The 12,247-nt window shown below is 46.5% G+C and overlaps 1 protein-coding gene across 1 annotated transcript in view; it reads left to right on the top strand.

Annotated features, from left to right (window-relative positions):
* The first annotated feature begins 2,520 nt into the window (after positions 1–2,520).
* ERP29 (endoplasmic reticulum protein 29) overlaps positions 2,521–12,247 on the top strand; it is a 49,606-nt gene continuing 39,879 nt past the window's right edge. The window contains exon 1 of the mRNA XM_063456977.1: positions 2,521–2,677. Within this exon, the coding sequence (XP_063313047.1) occupies positions 2,558–2,677 (120 nt within the window). The 5' untranslated portion in view covers positions 2,521–2,557. The remainder of the gene's footprint in view (positions 2,678–12,247) is intronic.

The following is a 12,247-nucleotide window of genomic DNA, read 5'->3' as shown; positions in this document are numbered from 1 at the left end:
TATGTATCTGTATGACGGTATGCCTCTGTATGTATGTATGTGTCTGTATGTCTTGTACGTATGTTTCTGTATGCATGTATGTAACTGGATGTATGTTTGTCTCTGAATGTCTGTATATATGTCTATGTATGCATGTATGTAACTGTATGCCTTTATGTCTCTGTATGTACGTATGTGTGTGTCTCTGTATGCCTGTATGTCTTTGTATGCATGTTTCTGTATGTATGTATGTGTCTGTATGACGGTATGCCTCTGTATGTGTCTGTATGACGGTATGCCTCTGTATGTATGTATGTGTCTGCATGCCTGTATGTCTCTGTATGTATGTTTCTTTATGCCTGTATGTCTGTATGTATGTGCCTGAATGTCTTTGTATGTATGTTTCTGTATGCCTGTCTGTATGTATGTGTCTGTATGACGGTATGCCTCTGTATGCATGTATGTCTTTATATGCCTGCATGTCTCTGTATGCATGTATATCTCTGCTTGTATGTCTCTGACTGTATGTGTCTGTATGTCTCTGTATGATTATTTCTGTCTTTGTATGACAGTGTACCTGTATGACTTTGACTGTGTGACTGAAAAATTATGCCTGTGTGCCTGTGGCTTGGGAGGAAAGACACACAGGTGAAGATGCATTTTTTTTTTTTTAAATTAGGGTTGGGGGCGCCAAAATGCATCTTCGCCTGTGTAACTAAAAATCCTAGCACCGGCCCTGCTTGGTACCTGGCTTCTTCGGGGTGTGAGAGTCTCAATGGCCCTGATCTTGTTGTGTTGTTTTACCCATACTTGAGTCGGGCTCCGGTTTCTGCCGGTCCGGCTGCGTGCAGCTCCTCCGCTGGCTTGGTGCAGTGCAGTGCCGGCTTGCTCTTGAAGCCTCTTCCTCTGGAGGTGCGAGATGTGCGCCGGGAGGCTCACCCTTGCTTTTTTCAGCCCGGGGTAGTGGTGCTGAATTTTAGTTGCTTTTGGGCTCCTGTAAGTGCCCGGGGGTCGGTTGCGTCGCCTCCGCTGGTGTAGAGTGCGTGGCGTGGAGGTTGCATGTTTAGCAGGTCGGTGAGTGGCAGACGGCGAGCTTCGCTGTGAGCTGTCGCCCTATTCCTCTCCTCTCGTTGCCCTTGCCTGACAGCGAGTTTGCGACAGAAGTTGGCGAAGATTTTGTCCACGCGCTTCATGGAAGTCGCAAGGCTGCCTTCACATGGCACGTCCGCCATTTTGGGACGTCTGATTTCAAAGGCCTCAGCTAACTGGGGCTTCTGCGGGATTACCTAGGCCCCCTCTTTTCGATGGACAGTCGATTATATACCGGCAGGGGGGGAACGGGGAGTCCGATCGCCTCTCCTTGTCAGGCAGAGTGTCAGCAAGGAGAACGGACGTTTCTCACCAGCTGCCTCCACCGCTTTTTCTCGGATATGCGTCGAGGTAAAATCACCATTCGATCGGTAATATGCCGTAGATTGTGGCTCAGGGTGTCCTCAGCAGGATTTGTCAGATTTGCTTGGGTATTGAGTCAGTTTATCAGCTTTTTCTTATAGTTTAGCCAGGAGCTCACTTCATGTTGCGACCGCTCAGAATGGCGTTTAGGCCCCGCCCCCTGGAGATCCTCCCTTTCTTAAATGATTATTACAAACCTTATATATAGTGAAACACCATAGGTGATGTGACCTTGCAATATCCAGTTGATGAATATTCAGTGAATTTTACTTCACCTTCAAAAGTGGACCCGGAAACATCACTGGAAAGATTAATTTGGCATATATAGTGTTATTACTTGCACCAAATTATTGTTATCCTGTAACAAAATCCTGTAATTATTGTAATGACATAATTTTTTAAGTCTGTTAAGTGATTGTTATATGTAATTGTTGGAAAGCTTGTTGATACCTCCAGAATGGGTGAAACATCCCATTATAGGCACCCTTATTAGTACAAAGGTTATAAACACACTTTCTCCAGTCAGTGCAAAACATGTTACTGGCTGCTTTGTAATAAGAATATATAAAGATGCACACTGCGGTCGTTGCGGTTTTATTCTTTTCTTTTGTCAATGCAAAAATGTCAAGAAACATGAAAAAAAAAATATTAGCTAAGTCTCTTTACTGTCCTTTTAGAACACTGGAGAAAACACACCATCTGTGATTACAAAGTTTGCACTAGGTTGCTAATTGAGATTTTCTCTGCTATCTACAAATGTACATGTGTAGTGTTCCACATCTGCCTCTTAATATGAAACAATTCTTCTAAAGAAACTGACAACTACCACATTCGTACAGATATACACACACACACACATTATATATACTGATTTTTATTAGTATTATTATTACTGAATGGAAGGTGCTGATTGGTTTTAGGGATCACAGTGGCACAAAGTATATCCCACTGCCTGCTATGATATGTAGGTACCCTGCTTGCAGTAGGGACACAGCTGTCCATTTTTAGGTAGTACAGCCAACAGGGGAAGTATTGTCAGACAGGCAGGAAATGTGAGCAGCAGGTCACATGACTGCTGGAGTCCTCCCCAGCACATCGCTCTTTAATCTCATCTGTCTCCAGGATCATGGCGAAAGGATGCTGTGTGTTTGTGCTCTGTGCTGTGATCGCCTCCTGCATCTTGCAGCAATGCTCTTCACTGCACACTAAGGGCTCCCTTCATCTGGACCACATCACTTTCTACAAGGTAATGGGGATCTTCAACCCAGTGCATCCCCATGCAGCTGTGTGTAACGTCATTCATTGCTCATCAGCAGCCCCCTCGTCCATGTATAATTCATTCCTTATAACAAACAGGTGTGTGCCGTCCCACCACAAATAAAATACTGCCTTCTAATTAACCCCATTGTACTCATTATATCACGGGTATTCTCTCCATCGAATGTTGATGCTAACAAATACATTAACCTGCTTTGCAATTCTTGTCTAGATCATTCTAATGCCTTGGTACATATTCTATCCAGACACTTAGGCTGGGCACTGATATAGTAAATATGTGATTTCCAAATCTGTATTAGCTTACACTGTGTCCACTTTTGCTGTGTTTTGTTTGCTTAGCATTAAAAAAAATGTCTCAAAAAAGGTTAGAGAGATTTTAGACATTGTTCTGAGAGAAAGTCACAAGCAAATGAATAGGTGTTTATTCACTAAACTGTGAACTGTAGCGAATTAAAATTTGAATGGCAAAATTTAGACAATAATAGCCAATGTGGAAAAATGTTTTCCAATTCAGCTATTGTCACAACTTAGCAAATTATACCAAAATTAGCTTTCAAATTAGATTTTTGCATTTTTCACACACAAACAAATATGAATGCTAACTTTGGCCAGTGTTTGTGACTAAGTGGCTACTAAAAAAAAATCGGGACATACCCCATTTGTAATACCTTGGGTTGTCTACTTTTGCAAATGGTCATGGGGGTAATTTTCATTCGTGGGCTACCATATGGTCTTAAAGGCAACATAACCAGCCGGGCAAGTTTCAATGTGTATAAACCGAAAAATGTAATGTTGTATTTCACCCTGTAACTTTCCAAAACACCATAAAACCTGTACATGGGGGTACTGTTGTACTGGTGAGACATTGCTGAACACAAATATCTGTACATTATTGCAGTAACAGCTAACAGTATTATAACCAGGGCCGCCACCAGAAATTTTGGGGCCCCTAACTCAGCTCAGGGTCAGGGTCACCGTTAATGGGACACAATAGTCACTAGAACAACTACAGTATAAAGTAGTTGTTCTGGTGAGTATATAAGCTCCCTTCATGCATTGTCATGTAAATTTTTCAGAGAAAAGGCAGTGTTTATATTGCTCCTAGGGACACCTCCAAGTGGCCACTCCTCAGATGGCCACTGGAGGGCTTCCTGGCTCAGAGCTGCACAGTAAGCAGCCCTGCTGTTTAGCGTCCCCACGCTCTGCATGGAGACGCTGAATTTTCCTCATAGAGATGCATTGATTCAATGCATCTCAATGAGGAGGTCCTGATTGTCCAAAACGGCATTTGGCCCCGCTCCCGTGCCAATTTTAGCCAATCCAATGCTTTCCCTATGGGAAAACATTGGATTGGCTAAAAAGTGGCCATTTTGATGATGTCACAAAGGGGGCGGAGACAGCGCCAGCTGACACGCGCGGCGCTGGAAATAAGGTGAGTTTTAAACTTTTATAGGGGGGCTAAGTGGGGGGGGGGCAAGCCACCTAAATGGTGAGTTTAGCACTATAGTGTCAGGAATACATGTTTGTGTTCCTGACCCTATAGTGTTCCTTTAAAATGCCATGCAGAACTAAAAAATAAAACAAATTATTAAATTCTCAATATGTTTTATATTTTATTCATATTAAATTATGTTTAATATATACATTTTTGATGAAAGCCGTGTTTCTCCTGAACAAAATAATATATAATATGTGTGGGTGCATTTAATATGAAAGAGGTGAATTACGGTTGAACAGACAAATAGAGCAAATTCAAGGTTTTTTTTAGGTTTTGTTTTGATCAGAACTTGTACAACTGCCTCGGTCCTTAAGGGGTTAAATAAAATTACAATCTGCAAGACTTAAAAATCGCAGTTTAGGGAGTAAGCAGGTGCGCCAGATTGTGTATTTTTTATGTTGTAGAAATTGGCCCAAGCAGAACCTTATAATATATGCATGTTCAGGTGAGTGCAGCCCTAGCCATCCTTGGTTTCATTTATTTATATATATATATATATATACACAACTCTCCAATGCCCCGCACTCAGTTTGCTGGTCTTGTACTTGCCTCGGTGCTGCCTCAGCCGTCAATGTATACAATGAGAAAGGAGTGCACTCGAAAGGACTTCTTAAGAAAAAATAATCGGTTTATTCACAAACGTGCAAACGATCAAGTCGATGTTTCAGTCCCCGTAGGACTTTTATCAAGACAATGAATAGCGGGAAAACAGTGATTTAAGTATGGTGTAGACGAAATCTGATTGGAGAGTGAGAAATGCGAAAGGTAATAATCTACTAAAGTTCTATATAGTGAAGCTTCGTAATAAAAAATGGATGAAATGATCCTACGGAGTAATCTATTATACCAGATAGCATACAGTCATGTGTAGACAAAAAAGTAGCAAAGACAAGTATTAGAAAGTATAAAAAACTAGATATTAAATGTAGCATAATATCAACACATATTAACTTCAAAGAGACTTAGTCACGGAGCAGATATACTGATATGATGAGAGCAATGTAAGTATGCTATAGACATAAAACAATGTAAAGCTAGATATCTTTTCGGAATGAAACAATTCAGAGGGTTTATCTCATTAAGCCCCCCTGGAGATAATGTCCCCAATGTAAAAATCCAAAAAGCTCTCTGAAGGAGCAAATTATCTCTGTTACCCCCCCCCCCCCCTCAAGGGAGCCGGGACATGTTCAATGCCCATGAATTTCAAAGTTGGCAATGTGTGTCCCATCTCAAGAAAGTGATTAGCCCTAGGGGTAGTTGCTGTACCACTGGAGAGTGCTATTCTGATGGTCGATTTGTGTCCCCTCATGCGTTCTCTTAAGTCATTCAAAGTTTTCCCAATGTACATAAGACCACATGGGCATACTATACGATAGACAACGTGTGTTGTAGTGCATGTGATACGTTGTCGTATCTTGTACTCTTTGCCTAAATGGGGATGGAAAAAAGATTTCCCTGGAGTCATATTGTTGCAGGCTGTACATTTCAAACATCGAAAGCAGCCAGAATTTTGATGTGCAAATCGATTTGATACTTGTAAATCAGTATGAACAAGATAATCTCTCAGGTTCTTATTTCTCCTATAGCTCATAATTGGAGTTTGTTGAAATACATCTGGTAATGTATTATCTTTCTTAAGCACCTCCCAATTGTTACGTATCATTTTAGACATATTCAGAGAATGTGAATGGAAGGTTTGTGGAAAAATTAGTCTTGTTTGTTGGTTAGTTTCCATGGGTCCATCTGTATATAGCCATAATGCCTTTGAATAAGCTCTTTCCAGTATGTATCTAGAGTAGCCCCTCTGGGTAAATTTCTCGAACATTTCTTGTACTTGTATAGCAGCCCTAGTGGAGTCAGAATTGAAGATTATGCTAGCGCTAGTGTACTTATAATCTTAATTTTAATAATGACAGGAGGCGAGTATTTTGCATAAACTCTCTTTACTAACTCACACAGCAGTAAAGAAAAGTGAAAACATTAACCAATCAAAAAATAGTAGGAGGTATAGTATTCACAGAGATGAGGCTCCTCCCCCTCTTTCGAAAGCGACATCAAATACAAGAGAACATATTTAAGAAAAACGGATAAAATCTTGAAACATGCACCAACGGGTGACTATCCAAAGTACGAAGTCCTAGAGGTTGGAGGATGGTCCGAACGTGTACCAATGGTTGATTTTCCAAATTACGAAGTCTTGGTGGCTGAAGGAAGGTCCAAACATGTCCATCCTGAGCGTAAACTGTAATGTCTTGAAGTTAAGCTGAAAAAGAGCGTGGGAGAGGTTAGGAACCGGTCTGGCAACTGTTTGCAGTATTGTAATAAACCCAACACAAACTCCAGCGATATATAATTAGTCTAGGTAATACATTGAACGGTAACAAGGTTGTAGCTAAACAAGGTACAAGTCCGCCTATACAAGGTGAGAATGGAACATAGAGAAAGGAAGGAAAACTCAGAGTATAGGTATACATACATGAGAGTAAAGGTATACTTACATGAGATCTCATCCCTTGAGGGTGCGGAGGGTGGGAAAATACTCGCCTCCTGTCATTATTAAAATTAAGATTATAAGTACACTAGCGCTAGCATAATCTTCAATTTTACCACATGACAGGAGGCTTCATATTTTGCATTTTTAACGCTGAAACAGGAGAGACGTGGCTGCCCCCGAGTTCGGGCGGAAGTAGAAGGTCCGAAAGGTTGATTCTCGTGACCAATCTGCGGCTCGTAGGATGACTGCCAGGGACGCTCCTGCGACGAAAGCTGATGAGGCCGCCGCACCCCGGACGGAGTGGGCTCCGAAGGTCTCCTCTACGCCCGCCAGAGATAGAATCCATCTTACCCATCTGGCCAGGGTGGTGGTAGAGACTGGTACGTGGGGTCTAACGTAGGACACCAAGAGTTGGCCCGAAGGTGAGATCCGCAGTCGGGATGTGACTTCCACGTACCGATGAAGGGTGGACACCACGCAGAGAAGCGGTTCTGTAGGGAAAAAGGGGTAGAAAACTGATGTGGAGTCGGATTTTGTACGGCGTGAAATTTGGAAGGTAACTCCCTCCGGGGAGACCGAGAAAGCGTTGATGTCGAATGCTCGCACGTCCGAGACTCTGCGGAACGAGACCAAACAACGCAGAAGCGTCAGTTTAGCTGATAGCTGTCGGAGTCTGTTGTTGTCCGGCCAGTCCCTAAGGAATTGTAGGACGATCTCGACATCCCACAGTCGGGAATATTTAGGTCTTGGAGGCCTCTGTAGTCTGATGCCCCTGAGAAGACGGCATACCAGTGGGTCTTTTCCAACGGGGATCCCCCGGGCCGGTACGTGGGCTGCCGTAATTGCGGAGCATACTACGTTGAGGGACCGATAAGATCGGCCCGTGGAGAAGAGGTGGGAGAGGAAATTCAAGATGGCTGCTATAGGTGCCGTAAAGGGATCGAAATTCCGCACACTGCACCAAGTAGACCAGGAGTTCCATGCTGATAAGTAACAAAGTCTGGTTCCTGGCGCCCATGAGTCCCATAGGAGGTCTCGAGACGTTTGCGATAAGTCTTCGGTTTGCCAGGCTCCCCTGAAAGCGTCCAAGCCACCAGCGTGAGACGGTCTTCCAGGATGAGCGGGTGTTGGTTCCCTCTCGGGTCCGTAAGGAGCGTCGGATAAGACGGTATGAGGAGAGGATCCTTGTAGGATACTGTTAGGAGGTCCGGAAACCATGGTTGACCCGGCCATAGGGGCGAGATGAGGAGCAGGGAGCCGCGTTGGGCCTTCAGGTATTGCATCGTCCTTGCCACCATGGTGAATGGTGGAAAGGCATACGCTCCCAAGGGAGGCCAAGGTTGGAGAAATGCATCTACTGCCTTGCTCTCTGGATCCGGGAGCCAGCTGAAGTACTCGTCTGTCTGCCTGTTGTTGCGGGAAGCAAAAAGGTCGAGGTGGAGGGGACCCCTCCTGTCCGAAAGACGTTGGAAGATCGCTGGGTCCAGTCTCCAGTCGCTGCTGTCCCCCCCAGTGGCGTGAGAACCAGTCCGCTGTCAGGTTCGTTTCTCCCAGGAGGTATTCTGCCATGAAGGAGATTCTTCGGGGTAGACAGAATTCGAAGATGTCCTTGGTGATCTTTGAAAGGAGCCTGGATCGGGCTCCCCCCAGGCGATTGATGTAGCGGACCGCCGAGATGTTGTCCATCCGGAGGAGGATGCAGCAGTCCGTCCGATCCCTCGCTAGGCTGCGGATCGCGAATGACCCCGCCAGGAGTTCCAAGCAGTTTATGTGGAGGTTGGTTTCCTGAGAAGTCCAAGTGCCTCCTGTCGATCCGCCCTCGCCTGTGGCGCCCCAGCCCCAAAGGCTGGCGTCCGATTCCAGGACGATGTCGGGAGTATTCCCGAAGATGGCTCGGCCATTCCAGGCTTCCATGCTGTCCAACCACCATCCGAGTTCTTCCTTGACTTCTTCCGTTACTGGAATGGACTGGTCGTAGGACGGGTTCTGGCGGAGGAAGGAGGCCTTCAGATGTTGCATCGCCCTGTAGTGTAGTGGGCCCGGGAAGATTGCCTGTATGGATGCGGACAGAAGTCCTACGATCTGAGCTAGGCTACGTAGTGGAATGGTGCGGCAGCGGATGACTCTGCGCAGTTCCTTCTTGATGGCTGTGATCTTTGAGATCGGGAGTCGTAGGGTGCTGGTCCTGGAGTCGATCTCGAAACCTAGGAACTGTATCGTCTGGGTTGGGGATAGTTCCGATTTTTGGTAGTTCACCACGAAGCCTAGGGACGTCAGGAGTTGAATGGTATATCGTGTGTGTTGCGTTAGACTGCACCTGTCTGAGGAGAACAGTAGCAGGTCGTCCAGGTAGATAATGCACCGAATTCCTTGAGTTCGTAGTCGTGAAACGACTGGTTTGAGAAGCTTGGTGAAGCACCACGGCGCTGAGCTTAGGCCGAAAGGGAGGCATGTGAACTGCCAGGGTTGGTTTCGCCATAGGAATCTGAGGAATTGACGGCAAGATGCGTGGATGGGGACCGACAGGTAAGCGTCCTTGAGGTCTAGCCTCGTAAACCAGTCCCTGTCTTGGAGGAGATCTCTCAGAAGATGAATGCCTTCCATCTTGAAGTGCCTGTACATTACAAAAGCGGTGAGCCCCTTCAGATTTATAACCGGACGGAACTCTCCGGATTTCTTTTTCACTAGAAAAATGTTGCTGAAGAAACCCTGTCCGTCGGGGGCCGGCTCTATCGCCCCTTTCGTTTCGAGCTCTCGTAGTTCGCCGTTGATCAGGCGGCGGTCCTCCTCGGAGCATTGAATGGGGTGTGGGTGAGTGAGCTGGTAGGGGGGTTCTATGAAGTCGATGACGTAGCCCCGAACCGTCTGGAGGATCCATGCGTCTGTGGAGATGGTCATCCAGTTCTGAAAAGACAGAGCAATACGGCCTGCGGTATAAGGGGTAAGTGAAACCAGAGGAGAGATATTGCTTACCTGTGGGGAAGCGTGCTCTGCCAGGGCTACGAGGTCCTCTGCCTCGGTCTGCTCCTCGGGTATAGGAGAAGGGTTGTCTGAAGCCCACTTCCGGGTAGAAGGGTTGTGGTCTGTGTGACCGGGGGCCAGAAGGCCAGAAACGGCTGGCTGCACGGCCCCTGTAGCGGCCAGCCCGTCCAAAAACACCCCGACTGGGGTAGCCTCTGAAGACTCGCTTCATGGATGTCTGAGCTTTATTCAGGGACGTAAAAATGTTAACATGCTTGTTCAGCTCTTTTAAGAAGGGTTCCCCAAATAGTTTGCCCTGTGCCAACGGTCCCAGTTCCTTGGTGCCCAATTCCACCAGTTTTCCGTCAATACGGAGTAAAGCTGCCTTGCGCCTCTCAGAGGAGAGGGCTACGTTGGTGTTGCCAACGAAACAGAAGCACCTTTGTGCCCATTCTCTGATGTCATGTGCCCATTCCTTGACCATGCTAGAGTCAAATTGGTCGGCTCTGGTAAAAGCGTTGTCTGCCAGGTATAATATGCGTGAGAGTGGGCCGATAGCGTCCAGCAGCTTGTCTTGGACCCCGTGGAATCCCTTCTCCACGCCCCGTCGAGGGTCGCGGCCGCCCCGGGTCATAAAGGTGTTCATCACCTGGTCAAACTCCGGGGTTTGAGTTACGTGGTCAGGAAGCGAGGGGCGCGGGCATTCTGAGCGTAGACGGTTGCGCACCGTTTTATCAAGAGGTTTGCGAAGCCAGCGGTGCATAAATTGGGAGAGGTGGTCGGGGGGTGTCCAGTCCCCAGAGCGTGGGTGGCGGATATTGCGAGGGTCAAAAAGACGTTGCCCTGTGGGGTCTAGGATGGCTGCCTCTTCCTGAGTAGGTGTGAGGTCGTCTGGTAACTGACTGTCATCTAGGAAGGTGCCTCGTAGGAGGCCCGTATGGGAGCCAGAGTCCGAGTCCCAGTTGTCATCTTGCGGATCAGAGTCCGCGGCTTGCCACTCATCCAACACGGCCATAGAGCGCGTGTGTTCTTCCCCCTCATCCGAGGAGTAGTGGGCAGGTGTAGGTGGGGCTGGCCTATGTCGTTTAGGCGCCTTACCCTTGCCCGGTGCGTCGCCCGCTTTCTCACCTTTCCAGTGACGCTTGGTGGGGCGTGGGTCCGCCAGTACGTGTGACTCCGAAGCCTCAGAGTCCTCGTCCTGAGGTTGGGTCAGCGTGGCTTTTTTAGATTTGTCGGTAGATGCCGACATAACTCTGGACAGTGCTTTTTCCATAGAGGCGGAGATGGCTTCCGCAATCATAGACTGGAAGTCCGCAGGGGTTTGGGATGCTTCCATCGTGATTATGTTGGCACAGGGGAGATGGCTAGGGGTCAAGTAACTAGGTATGCACTCAGTAACAATAAAGTTCGCAATAACAACACCCCAGCAGGATGTGTAGTAGTATAGGTACAAGTAGTAGTACCAGGAAAAAACAACCCCAGCAGGGTAAATTGGGTTTTTGTCTTACTGGGCTGCACCCAGGAATGTATATGTATAGATTTGTGAGGGTGGCACAAAATCCACCTAATCTGATACCAATATGGGGTTGGACTGTCCCTTTAACATATACATATATAGGTGGCACGAAATCCACCTGAAGGCAGCAGTGTAATAAGGGCTTCACCCTGTAGAATTAAGGGTGGCACGAAATCCACCCAGTAAATAAGTAGGGAACAACAGAATTGACAGTGGACTCACCACTGAGTAGGGCCAGCAGCCTCTGAGTCCTTACAGGACGATTGTGACCCCTGCCAGAGCGATAAGAAGCTTTTTCGGCACAAATCTTGTATCCCAGACGGCTGGGATATGAGGAGAGCGAGCGTTATGCGGTCGGAAGCCTGCACTAGATCGCGGAACTCCCAAAATGGCGGCCGAGAATCTCGCGAGACGCGAGATCCAAGATGGCCGCCGGGAAGAGGTTTCCCTGCGTGTCGGCAATACAGAAATGCGGCTGGGGAGCCGCAGGGGAGTAATAGAGACAGGGTGAGCGTTACCGTGAGGGAGAAATGAGCTGGGAGGCCAGCGAAAACTGAGGAAAAACTGAGGGGTCCCTGAGGGCAGGGGAAAGAAAGGGGGAAAAAACGAAATAAATCGAACATGAGATAAACATGTAATAAAGGGGTAAAGCCCCCTCAGGATAGGAGGGGGAAGTCCCCCAGAGGAAAAACAGTAATATAAGAAAAGAAAATACACATATACAGTAATATAGAAAAGAAAATACACATATATAATATGAATACAATGTAAATAAAGGGAAGAGCCTGAAACTCTGACCTGTCTGCTGATGGAGCAGTAAAGAAAGAGGGGGAGGAGCCTCATCTCTGTGAATACTATACCTCCTACTATTTTTTGATTGGTTAATGTTTTCACTTTTCTTTACTGCTGTGTGAGTTAGTAAAGAGAGTTTATGCAAAATATGAAGCCTCCTGTCATGTGGTAAAATTGTTTCTCAATACTCTAATAAACTGTGATACCGGTAGAGATTTTATCAAATTGGGAGGGTGATGACTAGTTGCGTGTAATAATGTATTTCGATCGGTATTCT

Source organism: Pelobates fuscus, chromosome 5, assembly GCF_036172605.1.
Source record: "Pelobates fuscus isolate aPelFus1 chromosome 5, aPelFus1.pri, whole genome shotgun sequence".
In the NCBI taxonomy this organism is placed as follows: domain Eukaryota; kingdom Metazoa; phylum Chordata; class Amphibia; order Anura; family Pelobatidae; genus Pelobates; species Pelobates fuscus.
The sequence above is the reverse complement of the archived record's forward strand: the minus strand, read 5'-3'. Positions and strand labels throughout refer to the sequence as shown.